A 19,771-nucleotide genomic window follows, 5' to 3' on the forward strand; every position below is an offset into this window, starting at 1 on the left:
CTGCCAAAAATACCTAGGCTGAATCTAATCATGAGGAATCAACCATCAAACAAATCCAACTGAGGGACATTCTACAAAATAACCAGCCTGTAATCTTCGAAAGTGTCAAGGTCATGAAAGTCAAGGAAAGACTGGCAAGCTCTTCCAGACTCAGGGAGACAAAAGAGACATGAAAGTAAGGGAAAAGTGTGATTCTGGACTGGATCCTTTTGCCAACAGGACATAATTGAATGGGGTCTGAGATTAGGTGGCAGTACTGTATCACTACTTTCCTGATTTTGATGGTTGTGTTGTGATTATGTATGAGAATGTACTTGTTTGTTGGAAACATCCTTCATGATTCTCACTTTTAAATTTAGGATCTGTGTATTTAGCTTCTATGGATGATGATTTTAAAGATAGATATGCAAATAACCTTTGGCCTGGAATCAGAAAACCTAGGCATAAAGCCTGTTCTGGAACTTTCCAGCTATGTGAACTTGGGCAAATCAATTAACCTCTCTGAGCCTCAGGCTCCTCTTCTGCAAAACTGGGAAAATAACATCTGTCACCCAGAGTTCTGATGATCAAATGAGATGATATGTGTGAAAGCACATTGTAAACTAAAGCTCTGTACAAATTGCAGAGAATTGTAATAATTTATTTAAGTTTACTGAAATTTAGTGTTTCTAATTCAAGATATTTTGATGCTAAATATTTGCAAATGACATGCAGCGATGTTTTGGGGGGATGTGTAAATGTTTTGACAATATATAGTTAAGATTAAGATTTTTATTTTAACCTTAAGAGTTTAGAAGTTATTTTTATGAGATAGTGCAAATCTATATATCACGATGTTAAGAGTTATTACAGAAACAGTTCACAATGTAAGGCATTTACTGATATCTCACAATCTGACTTGGAACATTTATGGTTAAACTGCTCCATAAATGAATGCAGGGGCATTCTATACAGCTCAAAGAGGGGACTCTCTACTTTGAAACAAATAAAACTTAGGTTTAATTCTGCCACTAAAGTTTAAAAATGCGGGGCCGGCCCAGTGGTTAAGTGCACACGTTCCGCTTCAGTGGCCCGGGGTTCACCAGTTTGGATTCCGGGTGCAGACATGGCACCACTTGGCAAGCCATGCTGTAGTAGGCATCCCATATATAAAGCAGAGGAAGATGGGCGTGGATGTTAGCTCAGGGCCAGTCTTCCTCAGCAAAAAGAGGAGGATTGGCAGCAGATGTTAGCTCAGGGCTAATCTTCCTCAAAAAAAAAAAGTGAACGTATTTCATAAAAAAAACAATATTGGAAAATTTCATATTACTACTGTTTATAGAGGCAAATAGTGGGAGAAATTTACTTATTCTTAGCTGTAAGTTATGTGGAAGAAGAAAGTAAAGATGAGGGGAAAAAATACCATTTATATAATTCAATTAACCGTAATTCAGAATTTGAAGCACCTCATTGATATTTCCAAGACACAAATTATCCTGAAAAATTGTTTATAAGTCAAGTCATATTTTAAATGCCTTTAGGGGAATAACTGCAAATTCTTATTTAAAGTCCCTAATTTTATCTTTAAGAATATGCATTTTTATGTATTTTTTTAAGATAAGGTACATCTCTAATATTATAATTTGAAGAATAATAATCTTTCAAAATAGCTTCTTTTTTTTAACTTAGCAAATGCTCTTATTTTTTTATGGTATTTTAAGTATTTTAGCATAAAGATAGGATAACTCCTCTCCAAATATTTGCTGTTTGGACTGTCAGTGTTTACAAATTGCTAGAGATAGATTGTCTACTATAATCGGAGTCCTCAACTACAGAGTTGAAGGACTGATATGATCGATTTTCTCCCCTAAGTGATAAGGTTCTTCCTAGTTTAGCAGACATTAAAACCTTTTTCTGATGAGGTGCTCCACAAGGCACACAGTTTTCAAATTACAGTTGACCGGTAAACAGAATCTAATTTGACATCTTACGAAAAAAACCTTGAACTGGTGGTAGAGCAGTTTGGCATGAACTTTGTCTTGTGCTGGTAAGATAAATACCACCTGAAATTCCAACTAAAATATCCTGTGAATCATTTCCAAAAAACAAGTCTTCTCTTGAACATGTGAGTTGTTTTGAAACACCCAATGTAGAAACAATACTGAATAGATTCCAACTGTATGAAACAAAAAGACAGACATATTTAAGATTCCATCCTAAAATATTTATCTTTTCCATTGTGGCAAATGCCTTCTAAACCAATTGAGAGGTGTATTATTTCATTCTAGTAGAGGAAATAAGACTTAAGCTCACCTTCCTTTAGAAATTTCCAGATCCCAAGAGCAGAAAAATTAGCTTAGTCGCTAAGTTCATCTCTGCCTCTAATGTAGTTATCTGAGCTTTAAAACACTGTTCTATCATTAAAATTGAGAGACAGTTAAGCAATGAAGGAAAGGGTGATACTACAGAAAGCAAGGGGAAAAAAAGATTCAGAGCTTTGAAATGTTTCTTCCATGGAACTAAACATGACACATCTTAATAAATATCATTGACTTATCTCTGATATTGGAGAAAGAATTCAGGAATGAGAATGTTTCCAGTGGACCAGAAGAACTTTCTACAGTATAGGGATATTCCCTGTCTTAACATTTCTTTTTCTATATTTGGATTTATACATTCCATTCTCTAACATGTTTCTAAAGCAAGCACTTTCTAAGCTCACCTTCCCCAGGTCCGAGCCTTTTGTGAGCCTCCTCGTGTTTTGGATGATGTGTGAGCTCCATGATGACTTTCAAATATACAACTTCTTCCCACTTAGCATAGGACTATTTTGCTTTTAGTACATTACTTATAGGGATGTCAGGTTGTAGCACAGTCTCTCTGAGGAAACTACTGCTTCTCCTCCCCACTCCTCCCTGACAAAAAAAGAAAAAAAGGGAGAGTGAAAAATGCCCTCTGATTACTGTTGTGTTCAATGAAGACAACCATTCTGAACAACTCTAATATCTTAAGCACCAGGTGTTGATTTATGAGGAAAGAGACATGATAAAAAAGGAACCAAACTTGGATTGTACCATTGGGTACCTAAGCGTTGTCTAAGATATGTGTCAGAACGGCACAGTTAAGCCATTGCATTCCATCGTTTTAAGCTTTGCTTTGACAGTGAACTCCAGACCAATTATACAACAGATAGAACATATCAGGTCAGTCTTCCCTACTTATCAGAAAGAACACACTTCTAATTCCAGGAGAATAAACTCCCTTTTATGGGCTGGGAGTGGGGTGGGTGAGTTAAATGGAAATGCACACTTATGCTTAAATTTTGAGATTGGTGGCACTAAATTAAAAAGCTTAGTAAGAGAGGATGGTGAGGGAGTGACTCATCTCACAGAATAACTTTTTGCCTTATTTTGAGGTTTCATTATTTGGTTTGATTTTTATTATTTTATTTTGGAGTATTGATTTTGGGTTTGTCTGGGTGTCGCATCCATCTCCAGACGGGGCAGCCAGGGCAATGAATTTAGGTTACAAGTCATATGCATTCCAAGCAACGAATGGAATAAGTTTTAAATGGACTTTAAGATTTTTGGAAGGGAGATGAATTCTTTGGACTTCTTTGCATATCAATATAGGAAACAATCAATTGAATGGCCTGCGTGCCTTTGTCTTGTGTCTTCCTATTTCTTGCGTATCTCTTACTAATAAAATCACAGCCAAAAAAATAATAATACCTTCAGTACTTAAATAACTTGACAATTCCATTTTTATTTTTTACATTTATGTCAATGCTACACTAGATGTAAAAGTTCTTTAAAAGATTATTTTAAAGTCCGTCTACCTACTCTTAAGTTTTTCTTAAAAGAACAATCCATAGTAGTATTGATAAATAGGGGTCAAGTAAATGCAAACTGCAGAACAGAGATTTTGGGGTTTTTTTAAGTCTAGTGAAGTTTGAAAACTTTTCAAAACACCTATATAATTCTCTTAGCACCTGGCTTGGCAAAACTCTAATTCTGTTTGGGAAAAGTGCTTTTGAAATGTTATCCTTGGGGGCTGGCCTGGTGGCCCAGTGGTTAAGTTCACATGTTCCGCCTCGACGGCCCAGGGTTTGCCAGTTCGGATCCCGGGTGCAGACCTATGCACCGCTTGTCAAGCAGTGCTGTTGCCAGCATTCCACATATAAAGTAGAGGAAGATGGGCACAGATGTTAGCCCAGGGCCAGTCTTCCCCAGCAAAAAGAGGATTGGTGGCAGATGTTAGCTCAGGGCTAATCTTCCTCAAAAAAACCCACAAATAAATAAATAAATTTTATCTTTGGAGAATGTGTGTGTGTGTAGGATGGGAAGAATCCATACTTGAATATCTTTATAAAGTAAGTTCTTAAAATTTGCAAAGCTATTTACTACTGAATATACATGCTGCCACTTACATAAACTCTCCTTTTGGCATGGTAGAAAGCAAAGAGAATAGAAATAAGGTAGCAAGAAGAAATAAAAGAGTGAAGATAACGAAGAAAGGTCAGTAAGGGACATTTTTTAATCCCCTTCCTCTTTTCCTCTAATATTTCTGGAAATTTCTCAGCAGCTAACATCTAAAAGGAAAATACCTCACCGGGAAATGCAAAGAGTCAGAAAGAGAAGGATGTAGGGGGAATACAGGAAGTTGGCCAGGGCAGAGATTTCTGGGGAAAGGAAGCCAAGACAGGAAGATCTATTATTGGATAAAACCATGCCTCTTCTATATGGTTCTTCTTTCTTCTATAGGGTTGTTAGAATTAAATTTGATTTATATACAGGACTTAAGTTATATGGGGCCAGATGATTGAATCCTTTTATCATTGACTAGACTTCATTCCCTTTAAGATTTTGATAAGGAAATCTCACACTACAAGGTAAAATTTGCTTCTCTACCTACACTCTGAGTCACAAGCCACCAAAGGTCAGATTTACTTGATCTGTATTAAGGGCTTTATGTAGAATGAAAAGTCTCTCACTTAACTGACCCTTTTCCAATCAGCCTTACTTAGTCTCAATCTTGAAAATTATCTGAAGGGCTCACAATCCTGGTAGCCAACCAGGCAGGATCAATGGTTGGGGGATGTCCATTTAAGGTTAACCCAGACTCTCTGAATACTTTCGGATGGAGGATGACCTTGATTTAGGTCAGGGGGCCAGATCTGTATACCCTATAAGTGAGAACTGGATTTATCCTTTCTTTACAAAGCAAAGTAACCTCAACAGTCAAACTCAGTCATTTGAAGTAGACAAGCTTAAACCAGATGGTCAACTGAATACCAAAGACGCATTTGTCAATATCCATCTTCAAAGCAGTTCACAGACAAGCCACAGCGACTAATGAAATAGACCAAATTTGCCTGTGGAATGTTATCCTGAGTTTTTAGCAGAGAGAGACAGGAAGATGGCAATGTTGTGCAGCAAAAGCTAAAGGCTGGCCCATAAAGGAAGGTGTGTGGGCTAAAGTAGTGTCACTGGAAAAGGAGGAGGTGGCACAGCATGTCATAGTAATTAGACCCTAGACCCTTCAAATAATAGCATACATACACATTTGAGTAGGTGGAATTTGTTAATGTAAGAAAAATTAGAGGAAATTCATATAGTTTGTAATGGGCCCAAAGTATTGGAATAGAGATAAGGGTACACTGAAACAACAGTATACAAAGACACACACACTCACACATACACATCATTTTTCCGTTTAGTTTCTTACATCTTCCTGTCCTGACTCCACAGTAGCACACGGGTTACAGGGTTCTAGGAGATTCCAGCTGCAGACGTCTATGCTACTCAGAAAATATATGGCTAGCAAGACAGCATCCCTGTTTTCTCCTACACGGTTTATGCATTCACGAACCTTTAGAGTGAAACCTTTAGAAGCAAACAGATGTCAGATACCGGTGATTGTAACAAGAAATAATACAGGGGACTTTCACAGACCTGATTCTAAACCTAATCCTAACTGATTATACGGTGGTTTTCATCACCCTCACACATCCAAAACAGGCCAGTTCAGCTGTTTCACAAAGTCTAACGTGGCAATACATCCAGGAGATTTCACAGAAAGAAGTGGCTGGAGGACATAAGAGTCTGGGCACCATAGTCTTTTGGGACTGTGTCTCCACGAAGGAGGCCCTTCCATTGTCAGGATTAGCTTGGGAGAAGGTGAGGTGTGACTCGTCAGAACTGGAGGACGAGGTTGTTGGGAAGCCACTTTCCTCTCACTGAAGCCTTTTATATAGCATTCAGGCGGATGTCCCCACAGGGAATTTCTGTCGGTGTTTCTGGAGTGATGCTTTTAATAATACGCTGTTGGGGAGAAGAATATGATATTATAAACATTCTTGTAATTTAACAGTGTTGCAAAAACATTTCAACATTTATATGAAAACAAAATTTAAATGGCATTTTAATGGCATTTAATAGTAAGTTGGAATAGTGTCATTAATTTTCCCTAAGAAAACTCCTAATTTATTAGTTTTCAAATATGGATCAAAATGGTATATTTATAAACTATAAGCATCTGTAAACTAATTAAGAAAGTCATTATAACACTAATGGGAGAAAATGATGAGCCTTTAATAAACCTCCACTGGCCATAACAAGCCTCTGACAACCAGGGAAAAAGCATTATTTTTCTGGACAGAGGAGGCTTCATGTAGCCACACAGGGCTTGGGGAGCAGAACAAGTGTTGGATTCTGGGGCCCCCTCCCCTCAACCGGGCTCCTTGTGCCCTGCAAACACACTATAGGCACGGTGCACAATGCCATCAGCCACTGTAACAGCCAAGACGTCCTGATGTATGACCCACCTGTAAAGGAGCACTGGTTATTTCACACAAGGGTGCAAATGAGCACAGAATTAAATTTTAGAAGATGTGACCATTTAAATCATCACTCCTAAAACAATCTCATGTTGACACAGTACTCATCACAGGAAAAGGCTGGGAATTTTAACCTTAGAAACAGCTGAGGAACACAGAAGACGCCTCTGAAATATGCTTGGGTTTGGCTACGAAATATACAGCCCACCTTGTAAAACCTAGCATCAAGTGACATGAAGCAGCTCAGGGACGTGGAGAAGGAAAAACAGCAGCACTGCAGAGGCTTAGAAAAATCTTTATTAAGTTGCTTAGTGAAATCTTTGATGGCCAAAAGTCTGTATTTAGTATGGTAAGCAGGCAAAATTGGATCTGAAAGCATCTTTTGATTCACTGATTTTGGGTGAAGCTCTGCTACTTGTCCTTTTTATTTTGGATTGAAAAGGTATGTAGTCCCCTTCAACCTTTTTTATTTCCTGGTTTTGGGAGTTTGTTCTTCTTTAATGAGCAGGGTCTATGGAATTCAAAAAGTTCCATTCTCATAGTAAATGAAATTCACAAAACTGTACATGTTGTATTCCTCATCACCTTAATATTCGAGTACTGAAATCTCACACTAGAAATCCATTTAAAAGGAGGTGCTGTAGTGCTCATAGCTACCTAGACGTGTGAAGGCATAGAAAGCAGAATTTCACAAACCATCCTTCCCCACGGATGAATATGTAACTTATAACTGATTAAACAGAATACGTCTTGCTAATTGGGAACAGGAACAGATCGCTCCAACTGGTCTTAAGTGGAGCTATGTTGTACAGAGAGAGAAGAGAGCACTAGGGTGTGTGGTGGAGGCGAGGCCCGCAATGAACAACATTGTAAAGTAGAACGTTTGGCTTTTGTGCCCTAGCCCCTACCCACCCATTCTGCTGCCCTTGTGGCTGCTGATCTCACAAAACGCCAGGCCCACCTTCGCTTTCCATATTTTGGCAGCATTCCAGTTGCCAGACTACTATTGCTCTCAGAATTTCCTAGGCCCTGGCCTTCTACAAGGTGATAATCTAAGAGATGGATCACTGTTGACGTCTTCATGGATGCTTACTTACTAGGGACCATCTTCCCAGTATCGTTGTACAGGTTACTAGGGGCTTCTGGGACGATGACCTAATCCAGTTGATGACTCCAACCTTGAGACTTCCAGGCTGGAGATGCGTGTGACATCCACCAAATTCCAGGTGAGTAAGGCTCACTCCATAAGCTCCAACCTTATATATGGCCAGGCTCCAAAAGATTTAAGATATTTACCTTTCTCTTAGTCTTTTTTTTTAACCACACCAAAATTTCATATGAGGCTCCCTCCCTCATAGATAGAATGTTACAGACCATCAAGCCTGGTAATCACAAAAATATATAGTCACTTGGGGTGCCTGGCAAAAAACATGGCATGCTTTATTCCTCTCAGAGATTAAACACGCACATGAGCATACTAAGGCTTTTGAGTCCCATAGTAAAGAAACCTATTTAAATTGCCTTAATCCAGCATTCTCCAAAATTATTTGACCACATAACCTTTTCCCCCAGCAGTAATACCCATTGATATTCCATGGAACCACTGCTCCTCAAAACACACTTTGGAAAATGTTCATCCAGTCCAATGAGCACATTTTAAAGATGAAGAAACTAAGGCCCAGGGGAGGTGAGTGATCTGCCATAGCTCTTCCCTCGCAGCGCTCCTGGACTGGCTGTATCATGACGCTTCCTGGTAACCCACTGTTTCCCTGTGGTGTCCTCTGGTGAAGACAGCCCTACAATCAGCCTTACCTCTACTACTAACGGGTCTGAGCTCTGTTAATTATACATCTTTGTGTGGCATTACTTTGTGGCCAACAATCCGGGGAATTTGCAAGAAATACCAGGATTTGAGGTGCATTCTGTGACCAAAGAATACTGACATTTATTAACCTAACTAGAGTTCCCACCCTGACCTTAGCCTCTGGGTTTGAATCCACAGAGCCAGTGGACTATTCTGACTGCCATCAAGGACAACCTGAAGGAAGAAATTCAATGACTGTGGGTCCGAGTGTGTATTCCAAGCAACACCAGAGTCTAAGGCCCTTTGGGAGGAATGAGGTTGCGATAGGACTGGTTTGGGTGTGGGAAATTAGTAACTCCTTGCAGAGTCCTGTTCACCTACAATTCAGTTCTTCTGTTTAGAAAAAGAAATGAACTCAGTCATTCTCTGAAAGAGCTGATGTTTAATCGCCTCATGTTCTCTTCAGGTTTCTTATGAAACGTCTTCGGAAGATGAGTGTGATGGTCTCATGTTTGAGTTTTGCTTCTAAGAGCCCAGAGACTAGCCCACCTCAGTTCTCAGGCCATGATAGAGTACAGTCCCTTCTAGCCTTCCCCAAATACCACTCTTCACCTTTGAGCTACAAAAGCACCCTACAAAAGCGCCCACTTACAGACTCGTAAGTAGCCACTTCTTGCAGGCTCTTCTGCCACAGTAACCTTCCTGCTATGGTAAGAAACATGACCAAACAAGTAACGACTCACGCATCTTCACCTCCGGTAATGTGAAGGATAACACTGCTGGGAGTCCTGGTGGCTGGAACTATGAACGCTGGCAGCACCAGAGGAGAAATGGCAATGCATCTCTCCCTAACCTCTACCACCAATTTTTGCATTAACAAATTATTAATACCCTGAGCACAAAAGAGAAGCTGCACCTAAAAGTGAAAGAGCAGTGGGCCAGGAATCAGGGACCCAGACTGTGAGCCTCCCTGTACTGTGTGTCCTTGGACAAGTCACCAAAAGGAGGAAATTTTGAGGAGGGCCATTCCCAGCCTCAGTATCCTCGTCTGCTAATAGTACCTGCCCATCTACCTCACAAGGTATTCTGATAACAAAATGAGATAACCTACCTGAAGATGCTTTGAAAAATATACAATTTTATACAAATTGTAAGGTTCTGTTATCAAAACTTTACGGCACATTATTCATTACTGAAATGAATCTTGCTATAATGGCAACTTTTCTTTTACTCTAATGGTTTGAGCTAAAATTATGATATTGTTGCAACATCCTTATTTAGTGATGATTTTCAAAATAGCCTTTGCTATTTTTTTGCTGTTATTGTATTATTTGCTAATGGCCCTTGTTATTTAATTGCTGTTGGAAAATGACCATGGACATTTTCCACCATAATCTCCACTTAAATCAAAATTTGTGTGTCACTCAGGACATCACCAACCTGATGTCCGTGCCCAGTGGCAAGCAGGAAGCAAAGTGGTTATCTGACATTTCAGAAGGCTGTACACACCCCAAGCTGTGAGCTGTGGTGCATGCACATGACCAAGTGACTCTTTCACCAGTGTATTTGAGGCCTATGGGAGATGCCTTAAGATGACAGTGGCAGCTCTTAGAGGTCTACACCAGGGTGTAGGTATTTACATCTGTAAGGTTGAGAGTCTCCCGGTGAATTTCAGGTGTTGGATTTATCTACCTTGAATAGAGCATAATAAGAGAACCCTTTTCTCCCCAAATAATTACCAGTCTGAACACACACACACTAGCACATACCTCCTTCAGTGTCCCTGGAGTGATGATCAGCCGATAAGTTATATACGTTGGGATGCAGATGAAAGACGAGGTTCCTATGCAGTAACCCAGGACGACACTCCAGTGAGGATAATTATATTGGAAAAGTCGTAGCTGGGGCGGACTCATCAAAAAACTGCAAATGATGAACTAAAACAGAAATTCCAAAGAACATTAAAAATCTTAACGAGATCCGTGCAGCTAGAGACAGTTCTGATACTGTGAACACCAAATGCTAAAGCTAAGATACTTTGGGGAAAGTCCCAAAATATGATATATCCTAGATTGAACTCTGACACAGAGAATTCACTAATTTCTGTGCCTACACTGCAACAATAAAACAGCTGGGTGTTCATCTTGATTTTCCACCCCAACCCCCACCTCAGTCTCTACGGTGGAGATGCCAGGGCCTCAGAACCCTTTTTTTAGGGGTGTTACAGCACCCCCTTCAGGGCAAAGGAGAAGAGATTGGCATCCATCAGGGGTGGTTTGGGCCCCATCTTGCCAACAGCGGAGGAAGAACTGGGTGACCTGTCTACGGCCCCTGCCAGTCACGGTGCTTCATATTTCTCTCTGCGCCGTTTTTCTTTCCTCCTGTGCTTCTTGGCTGTGATTGTTTTTGTCAGAGGGAAGGTACCTATGTCCAGGAGAGATCAATAATACGGTTCTCAAGACCTGGAGATGACTCAGGCTCCTGGGTATGTGTTTCCTCGCTCCCCTTTCCTCGACTCTCTGCTTTCGGCATTAAGTGCTTCAGCCTGGGGTTTCAACCAGGCGTCTCAGCAGTGAATGCCTGCCTGCCACAGGCCCCCGTCGTGAAAGGAAGAACGGAAGGAAAAACCAGCTTAATACACTTTTTACTTGAAAATTTCGACTAAGACAAATTCCACGGTGTGCTCCCAACAGTCAGTCGGTTTATGAGTCTTCTTATTTCGGTTTGGTTTCCAGAGAGAGCATAAATATCAGTTTTTGCCTAGTAACCACTGTGCTGAAATCATTACTGCTCTTGACTTAATTTTATTATTTCATAGTCATAAAGAAGACAGTAATGTAAATTATTTGTGTGGTCAAACATCTATTTATATCTTTTTTTTTCTTTGTCTTCAGGTAATAAAATGGCAAACTGTTAAACACACATCCGTCTTCTGAACAGTGTTATCCTAAGTCCAGGAGGAAGCTTGCAGAACAGGAGCCCGGCCAATTGCAAAGCTTTCTCCAGACTTACTCTCCTCACCCCCAGACCCGCCTCCTGAGGAAGAGAGTTTGGGAACAGGGGGCAGGGAGTCTGCTTAGGAGCCATCCCTTCTATAACTCGTCTCATCTCAATGTCAGGTGTGTGAAAACCAGTGCAGGTCAGGGAGGCCTCAAGCTCTCACTACAGCCAGTAAGTGTTGCTCCAGACCCCGCCTTGCACGGCCCAGCCTCTCCTTGCTCGTATACAATATTTTCTTTTTTGTCACTTAGTTACGGTGAAAAGGAATGTTTTTAGTAAGCTACTAGTTGTTTACCTAAAGCAGCGTTAAAAAGCCCAGAGCAGGGGATCTGTTGGGTAACCCCAGAAGTGGAAGACAGACTCGCCTCCTCTTCACCGGGCGCTGGAGCACTGGCCCTCAGAGTAAGTGAGCAAAGCACACGTCACAGGGATGTGAGTCATGTGCCTGAACCCGGGGCTGCACGTGGGTGTTCCTGGGCACAGAAGCTCACTGACGGTACACCAAGAGTTCACGCAGTCTGCTAGACACCCAGAAGCTCACAGAAATGAAAATACGAAAAAATATGGCATTAAAATAGTATTTATCTTGATTACTGAGTTTTTTTGGCACTCCCTTCAATTTTACGCCCATGGTGAGTGCCTCACTTGCCTCCCCCGAGTCTCGGCCCCGGACATTATTTCCTCACTGTGTGGGGAACGCTAAAGAAAACGAAGAAATAAACATGGCTTCTTCCCTCAAGGAACTAATCCAGCGTCTTTTCTTCCTTTGAAAAATAAACGAAAGGATTTAAGTAGATTATGGAGAAGCACCGGTAATAATATATATTAATAATCCATTTATGTAGGACTTCTGCTTCTAATAATGGCAGGCTAGGTGATTCAGACCAAGCTTCTCACTGAAAACAACTAAAACTTCTGGATTTAAAAATATATGTTTTTAGGGGCCGGCCTGGTGGTGTAGTGGTTACATTCACGTGCTCTGCTTCAGAAGCCCAGGGTTCTCAGGTTCGGATCCTGGGCATGGACCTGTGCACCACTCATCAACCCATACTGAGGCGGCGCCCCACATATAAAGTAGAGGAAGATGGGCATGGATGTTTGCTCAGGGCCAATCTTCCTCAACAAAAAGAGGAAGATTGGCAACAAGGTTAGCTCAGGGCCAATCTTCCTCACCAAAAGAAAAAAGCATATATATGTTTTTAATTGACCTAAAAGCACCAGTGAGCTGATAAGGCAATAAGGAACTACCAGGCCAAGCTCTAGGGGAACATGGCACCCAGAGTACACATCAGAGCCGCTGGGCCCTGAGGATAGGGGAGTGGATGTCAAGGAGGGACTCTAGGGTAGAGACTGACACTCGCAGCATTGCAGAGGCAAGAATAAGCACACTGTCCATCTCATAAGTTAACGTCCAGATGTATGGGTACAAAAAGTACGAAAAATGCACGCTGCCTGGAGAAAGTAACAACAATACAAAGGGCGCTATTTTGAAAGAGGAGGAGGGCACAGCCGTCTGCCAAAGGCAGAGATGTCCCAAGACAAAATGGACAGCCCAGACACTCCTAATAAGCTGGAGCTGGACTGCAGGGGCAGTTTAACAACCTTTCTTGCTCTAAAGGATAAAAAATTCCACCCCCCCATAAAGTTACAGATAAATGAAAGAACTGGAGAGTCGTCCCTGCTGATGTGCACGGAGTCACTTTACCCAGGGCGACCTCAGAGCACACTCAGGATGTCAGCAGGGTGCTCATCGGTCTGTGGGCAAACATCTTCAGATGGACGCCAAGAGGAAAGCAGGGGCACATGCAGCAAAGACAGTGAACACTGGACATGTCTTGGCAAACAGGCACCCCCCGGAACTGAACTTTCTCATCAGGTCCTTTGGCAACAAGTGGCTGCTACTCTTGACTCAGGCCTACAGGGGAGGACCTTCGTGTGGGACGTCTTTAAGGAAACGAGTACAAAATTACCAGGGCCTTCCCAGGGCCTTCATGAGCAGCACGGTAAATCGTTTCCCGGTCTTGAACAATTCTTACTTGTCATGTGACCTTGAACCCTTCTCTGAGCCTCAATTTCCTCAAATTTAAAATGCAACTGTAACTGCTTCATAGAATTTTTGTGAGGACTCAAAGAGCAATGGGTGTAAGCTTAACACAAAGTCTGGCCTGCCACTTAATGCTCAAGAAATGTTATTAATCGTTATCACTGAGCAGGGGAGCGATGTGATAAAGAGACCGAAGGCCAGACTACTCCATGGTGCCAGGAGTCAGAAGAGTGGTTAGCGATGTGGGGCACGCTGACTGGGAGGGGACACAAGAGGGGCTTCTGGAGTGCCGGTCATGTGTCTGTTTTGGTATGGTTTTGGCTACAGAAGTGGGCTCAACTGATAAAATTTCATTGAGATGTACACTTATGATCTGCATACTTTTCTGTATATATGTTACACTTCAATAAAGTTGATTTTTTTAATAAGTGTTTGAGGGTGAATCATTCTCCAGGGCCGGAAGGAGAAGGGAAATAACAACTCACCAGGAGAAACAGAGGGCTGACGGCCACCCAGCAGGTCCTCCAAAACCATCCAGGGCTGAAGCCAAGCATTTCCTTCACGTCACTGCAGAACTGGGTGATGCCTAAAACCAGGTGGAAGAGACTGATTGACTGAGAGAGTCCACTGACTTCCTTCTACCCCTTGATTCTCAGGGAGAGTAACAGCTCTGGAATTTCCCCCTAGGAGGGGCTCAGGGGCAACAGTTCGGTCAGAAAGTGGCACAGGGGACTTGTCACAAAACTGCATTTTATAGCAAGCAAAGCTCCTTCTACTAGAGTGGGAGGACTGGTGGCCATTTGGGGAGGGACCTGGTGCCCACGTGCCCTTCTAAGATCTCAGCATATGTTTGATTTTATTGTTACTGTAGAAAAGAAAGTTGAATTTTGTCTAGGAACTGTGAACCCACTCGACAGAGAATGACTTTGGCTATATCCTGGAAACTCTCAAGAGAAAATTGTAACCGTGCTATTGCCAATTCATACGCCCGATCAAGATCAAGCTTCTTCTGTAAAAAGTAACTGTTAGGGAAGTGAGAAGTGAGAACTCTGACTGGTGAGAAATCGAGAAGGGGAAGGCAGGTCTGTGGCTGCTTCCCTGAGAGTGCCCAGCAATCCTCACGCAGGTCTACAGCAACTCACACACGTCGAACTTGGTCCTCTGCGTGCTGAGGAGGTGGAGAGGACTTCTTAAAAAACAAACTGGGCTCTCATGCAACTCAAAATATGGGGCCCCTTCTTCATATAATGTGCAGTGACAAACATGCTAAAGCTGTTTTATTATCACAGAAACTAGGAAAATAAATACATTTTCAGAATGAACTCATTCATCCCTTCTTGATTTTAAAGATGAAGAGCAGCATCTCTGATCCTGGTTTTCTTCATTTCAACTGCCTGTGCCCTCCCCACCCCGACTCAGGGCTCTTGGCGCCCCTGCCAATGGACCCTCATCAGCTCACTCTCTGCACTCCTGGTGGTTTCACTCTTATCAGATTCCAGGATCGAAGGAGGTGATCGGGGGGTTTCACCAAGGCAGATAACCCCAACAGGAACATTCTCGCCTCTTCCCTAGAAGATAAGCTCCTAAGCTCTGTCTCAGGGCTCTGGAGGGAGCGCTTGCTTGCAAATTGTAACCGGGGGCCCCTCTATACAGCAGTAGGTTGTTGTACACTCTGCAAAGGCATCCACTGTGCGCCAGTTCTCCGTTGTCTGTCTGGTTCTTAGAGTCAATTGGGATCTTAAGCATCCACTGTGGATGAGCTATATGGACCCGCGCTTCCTCCTGTCTCCACTGGGTAAACATTTAAATTCAGGAGGAAAAAACGTCCTTCCGAGACTACGGGCAATCTGTTGTATAGAGTGTGAAGGAAACGACGACCTGTTTCTGAAGAAGGCATTCAGCGGAAACTATTTTGCAGACCCACGAGGAGGAGACATCTTGTCCACGGCCCTGCCTTTCTTTGACAGAATCAGCCCTTCTTTATTCTGGTGTCTACGGGCTGGTATAGAAAGGACCGTGGCTGTCGGAAGCAGGCATCTTACCATAGAACCAATACACGGCAACTGCTTCGATGAGTGCAACGGTGAGCACGGCCGGCCCCGTGGCATACTCCTCCAGCAGCTTCACCACATAGGCCCCTCCCTGGAAATGAGATCACGAACCTGGTTAAGGGCCCTCTGAGCCACTGCCTCCTCTTTGTGATAGGGGCCAAAGGAAGCTTCTTAACTTAGGATAATTCTGGAAAATTCCCACCTTGAACCTACTATCAATAACCCAGAGCCTGCCTCTTGGACTGGCCTTTGCAGTATGGGCCACATCTCATCTCATTAGATGCCTCTTCCCGCTCTATGGAGCATTCTCTTCTTGTTTCTTCTCCCCACTAAGCTTTAAGAGACAAACTCAAAAGGGCCTCTGGATCTATTTTCTACTCTCTTTGATTTACTGAACACACACTGTGTATTCTACCCTGGAGAATCTCGGTCCCTAAAGACTGAATCTGGGAGAGTCCACAATACCAGACACACTGAGCGTGTTGGTCATGGTTTTACCTTTTTTTTTTTTAAAGATTTTATTTTTCCTTTTTCTCCCAAAGCCCCCCAGTACATAGTTGTGTATTTTCAGTTGTGGGTCCTTCTAGTTGTGGCATGTGGGATGCCGCCTCAGCATGGCCTGGTGAGCCGTGCCATGTCCGCACCCAGGATTTGAACTGGCGAAACCCTGGGCCACCAAAGCAGAGGGCAAACTTAACCACTCAGCCACGGGGCCGGCCCCACAGTTTTGCCTTTTGTCCTAACTCACAAGTTCCTTGTGTCCTACTCAGGGCCCCACAACCCCCCTTAAGCTCCAGAGCCGTTGAGGGCATGGCTCGAAGATGCATATCTGCAAATTCTGCCTTGAGTCAGGAGGACAAGCCTCGGATGCCTGTGGGTGCTATCTGATGCCCATTTCACAGTTTCACAGTATTTGCCTCAGCTACAAAAAAAAAAAAATTCACTGGAGAGAGTTTGACTTCTTCACCAGTGCGAGTTCTCTGGAGAAGACAAAGTGACATTACGACCGTGAGATGCCAGCCTTTAGATGTTCTGCATATCAGGACATCAGGGCAATATTCCCATGAACGCAGCCCTACAGACTGGAAATAGACTGGAAAAGCAAATCTTAGTCTTTCTCCAGATATTCCGCCAAGGCTGAAATCCAGCTGAATCTACTGTAAAATGCTCAGATCCTCCAGACACGACGCACAGAGTCTACAAACAGATGCCGCCAGAAACAGCTTTCCTTCTTCTCCTGGATGACAAACTTTAACAGCAGTGACAACCCCTCTTCCTTTGGCCCCAAAGCCAGGGCACCATGTAGGATGGAAGGGAAAGAACATTCTGTTGCCCTAGGGGAGGCTGACTCAAAGCTGAGGGTCATGTACTCACAAAAGTCAGGGTGATCAAGGATCCAAAGAAGCAGGTAATGACCACACCGAGCACAAGCCACTCCCGGCGCTGGGACCAGATGTGGGGAAACTCATCCAGGACAGCTGTGATCACCCCCTCCAAGCCTGCAAACTGAGAGGGACACACAAACGGTCACCATGGAGGCTTTGGGACAAACCTCTTACCTTCTAGGACAGTAAACAGGAGGGAGAGGTTAAGACTGCCAAGTGACCAGTCAAGCTGATCATGACCAGTTCCCCCTACTCACTGGCCCTCACTGGGAATATATCTCCCTGTTTTACACTGTCATTTAGAACCCATCCCTAAGGACATCAAGGAAAGAACATATAGCACATGGATAGGGGTCTTTATGTCAGCTCTCTTGGGGAGACTTTGGTTGCTCCAGAAAGGCCAACTCAAAACTAAGACTCATTCCACACTAATAAGTGCAAGGCGCTGAGCTGGATGCTGGGCGGCAGGGTACGAAGACACAAGAGTGAGCTTGCCCTAGTCTTTAGGTGCCAACATCTGGTCAAGGGACAATGCATAACAATAACAGTTCACATATGTGGAGTCCCGGGCTGTGGTCGAGCTCTTTACTCTCATTATCCCATAAAGGACTCCCTAATGTTCTAGAGGGTGGTAAGGCTGTAGCTAAGGCGGGAACAAGGAAGGGGCTGGGAGAGCACCTGGAGGGAGCAGCCAACACCACCTGGGTGGCGAGGATGGGAAGGAATAGGCACAGCTTCCTCCCCCTCCTCCCCCTCCTTCCTCTCCTCCTCCTCCCCCTCCTTCCCCTCTCCCCCTCCTTCCTCTCCTCCTCCTCCCCCTCCTTCCCCTCTCGCCCTCTTCTGCCTCCTTCCCCTTCTCCCCCCTTCTCCTCCTTCTCTTCTTCTTCCCCTTCTTTCTCCTCTTCCCCCCCTCCTCCCTCCTCCTCCTCTCCTTCCTTCTCATCTTCCTCTTCCTCCCTCCCCAGAGCCAATTTCCCTCCCCATTCGCTCACTGTGCTGTCCAAGCCCAGTGTGATTAACATCAGGAAGAAGATGATGGCAAAGAACGTGGATGCTGGCATGTTGGCAATGGCTTCTGCATATGTGATGAAGAGGAGGCTGGGGCCTGAGACAGAGAGGGAGACAGGAAGAGGTGGTCACTGAGACCTGACCTACAAAGGAAGTTTTCCTCTGTCCCCAAGGAAAACTCAGCCACACCAACAATTACAATCCTCGTCACATGGCCTTATACATGAATCAGGCTTTGATACATAGCAAATGCTTCCTCACACTCCGCACTGTCTTACCTGGCCATCCCGACGTCCTGGGAGGCAGGGAGGGAACAGTGTCTACCTTGAAAAATGTGTACCCTAGCCAACGCGGGGAACGGAAACAAACCCAAAGGGAGCAAAGCTGTACACAAGAATGAGAGTTTCCACTAGAGGATAATTCAGGGCCTTTTTCGGGGCTGGGATTGGTGTCCCTGAGGTCTCACAGCACTTAGCTCTCTCTGATGTCTTTTTTTTTAAAGATTGGCACCTGAGCTAACATCTGTTGCCAATCTTTTTCTTCTTCTTCTTCTCCCCAAAGCCCCCTGGTACATAGTTGTATATTTTAGTTGCAGGTCCTTCTAGTTGTGGCACGTGGGACGCCACCTCAGCATGGCCTGATGAGTGGTGCCATGTCCACGCAGAGGATCAGAACCGGTGAAACCCAGGGCCACCCAAGCAGAGTGCGGGAACTTAACCACTCGGCCGTGGGCCGGCCCCTCTCTGATGTCTTTAGCTCCGGAACAGTAAGAAATGTTAAATTGATTCCAGAAGAGTCATAGAGGCTTCGGGATAAAGATCTCCTGCTATTTTAAAGTCTCTTTTGATAGTGTGAGGGACATGTCTTCAACCTCTCATGAGCTAAATAGGAGTGCCCTAATTTGGGGTATGGGGGAAAGACAGAAGTATGTTAACAAGAAAGCCTGGGGCTCCATCCACAAGATCTTATCACCTCTTTTCAACATCTGTCATTCTTTTTCTTGAAAACCTCACAGTACAGTAGAGTGACTGTTTCATCTACATTTTACTTTTCTGCAAGGGGAACTTCTAAGAATTAGTAATCATTTGCTTTCTAGACTTGGACCCATCACAGAACCCAAACCCACATGTTTTAGAAGCCATCATCCAAGTCATGTTTTCAAGCCCACAGTGTATTCAAGGCCTCAGGACTGGGAGCCAAGGGAGCTGCCTCATCCCCACCATGGCCTGAACACATGGAGAGGGTTGAGATCTCCAAGGCAGTAAGCTTCTCTAAAACCTCTGAAAATTTTGAAAGGTTCAAAAGTTAGATACTCGTAAAGATCCAAAAAGCAGCAAACAATGGGAGCAAGGGGCCTAAACAGAACCTGAGGTCCTACCTGCATCTTTGGCCACCTCAGAAACATCTTCATTCCTCATCTCAGCCATATACCCCAGCACAGTGAAGATGACGAATCCTGAAACGAAGCTCGTCATGCAGTTCACCACACTGGTCACCAGGGCGTCTCTGGAGCAGAAAACGCAAGGGGGCTGAGATATTTCCAAGTTAGGAGTCTAAGGAGCATCTGTCTCCAGCTGTGGCACGGGGGGAGCAGGCTGAGCTCACGGGGACTTCGAGCCTGTCCTGGTGCCCCCCTCTTCTCCTCCCCATGCCCGGCCTCTC

At 43.8% G+C, this 19,771-nt stretch overlaps 1 protein-coding gene across 2 annotated transcripts in view; it reads right to left on the reverse strand.

The window, feature by feature from the left end:
* Positions 1-756: 756 nt before the first annotated feature.
* The window catches only part of SLC6A4 (solute carrier family 6 member 4), a 37,473-nt gene continuing 18,458 nt past the window's right edge, over positions 757-19,771 (reverse strand). The window contains exons 8-14 of one of the 2 annotated variants that reach the window (XM_014735870.3): positions 19,488-19,615; positions 18,094-18,206; positions 17,091-17,222; positions 15,708-15,807; positions 14,151-14,251; positions 10,391-10,558; positions 757-6,302 (exon numbers count right to left, since the gene is read on the reverse strand). In XM_014735870.3, the coding sequence (XP_014591356.2) occupies positions 6,228-6,302; positions 10,391-10,558; positions 14,151-14,251; positions 15,708-15,807; positions 17,091-17,222; positions 18,094-18,206; positions 19,488-19,615 (817 nt within the window). In that variant the 3' untranslated portion in view covers positions 757-6,227. 2 annotated transcript variants of the gene reach the window in all.

Source organism: Equus caballus, chromosome 11, assembly GCF_041296265.1.
Source record: "Equus caballus isolate H_3958 breed thoroughbred chromosome 11, TB-T2T, whole genome shotgun sequence".
Classification (NCBI taxonomy): Eukaryota; Metazoa; Chordata; class Mammalia; order Perissodactyla; family Equidae; genus Equus; species Equus caballus.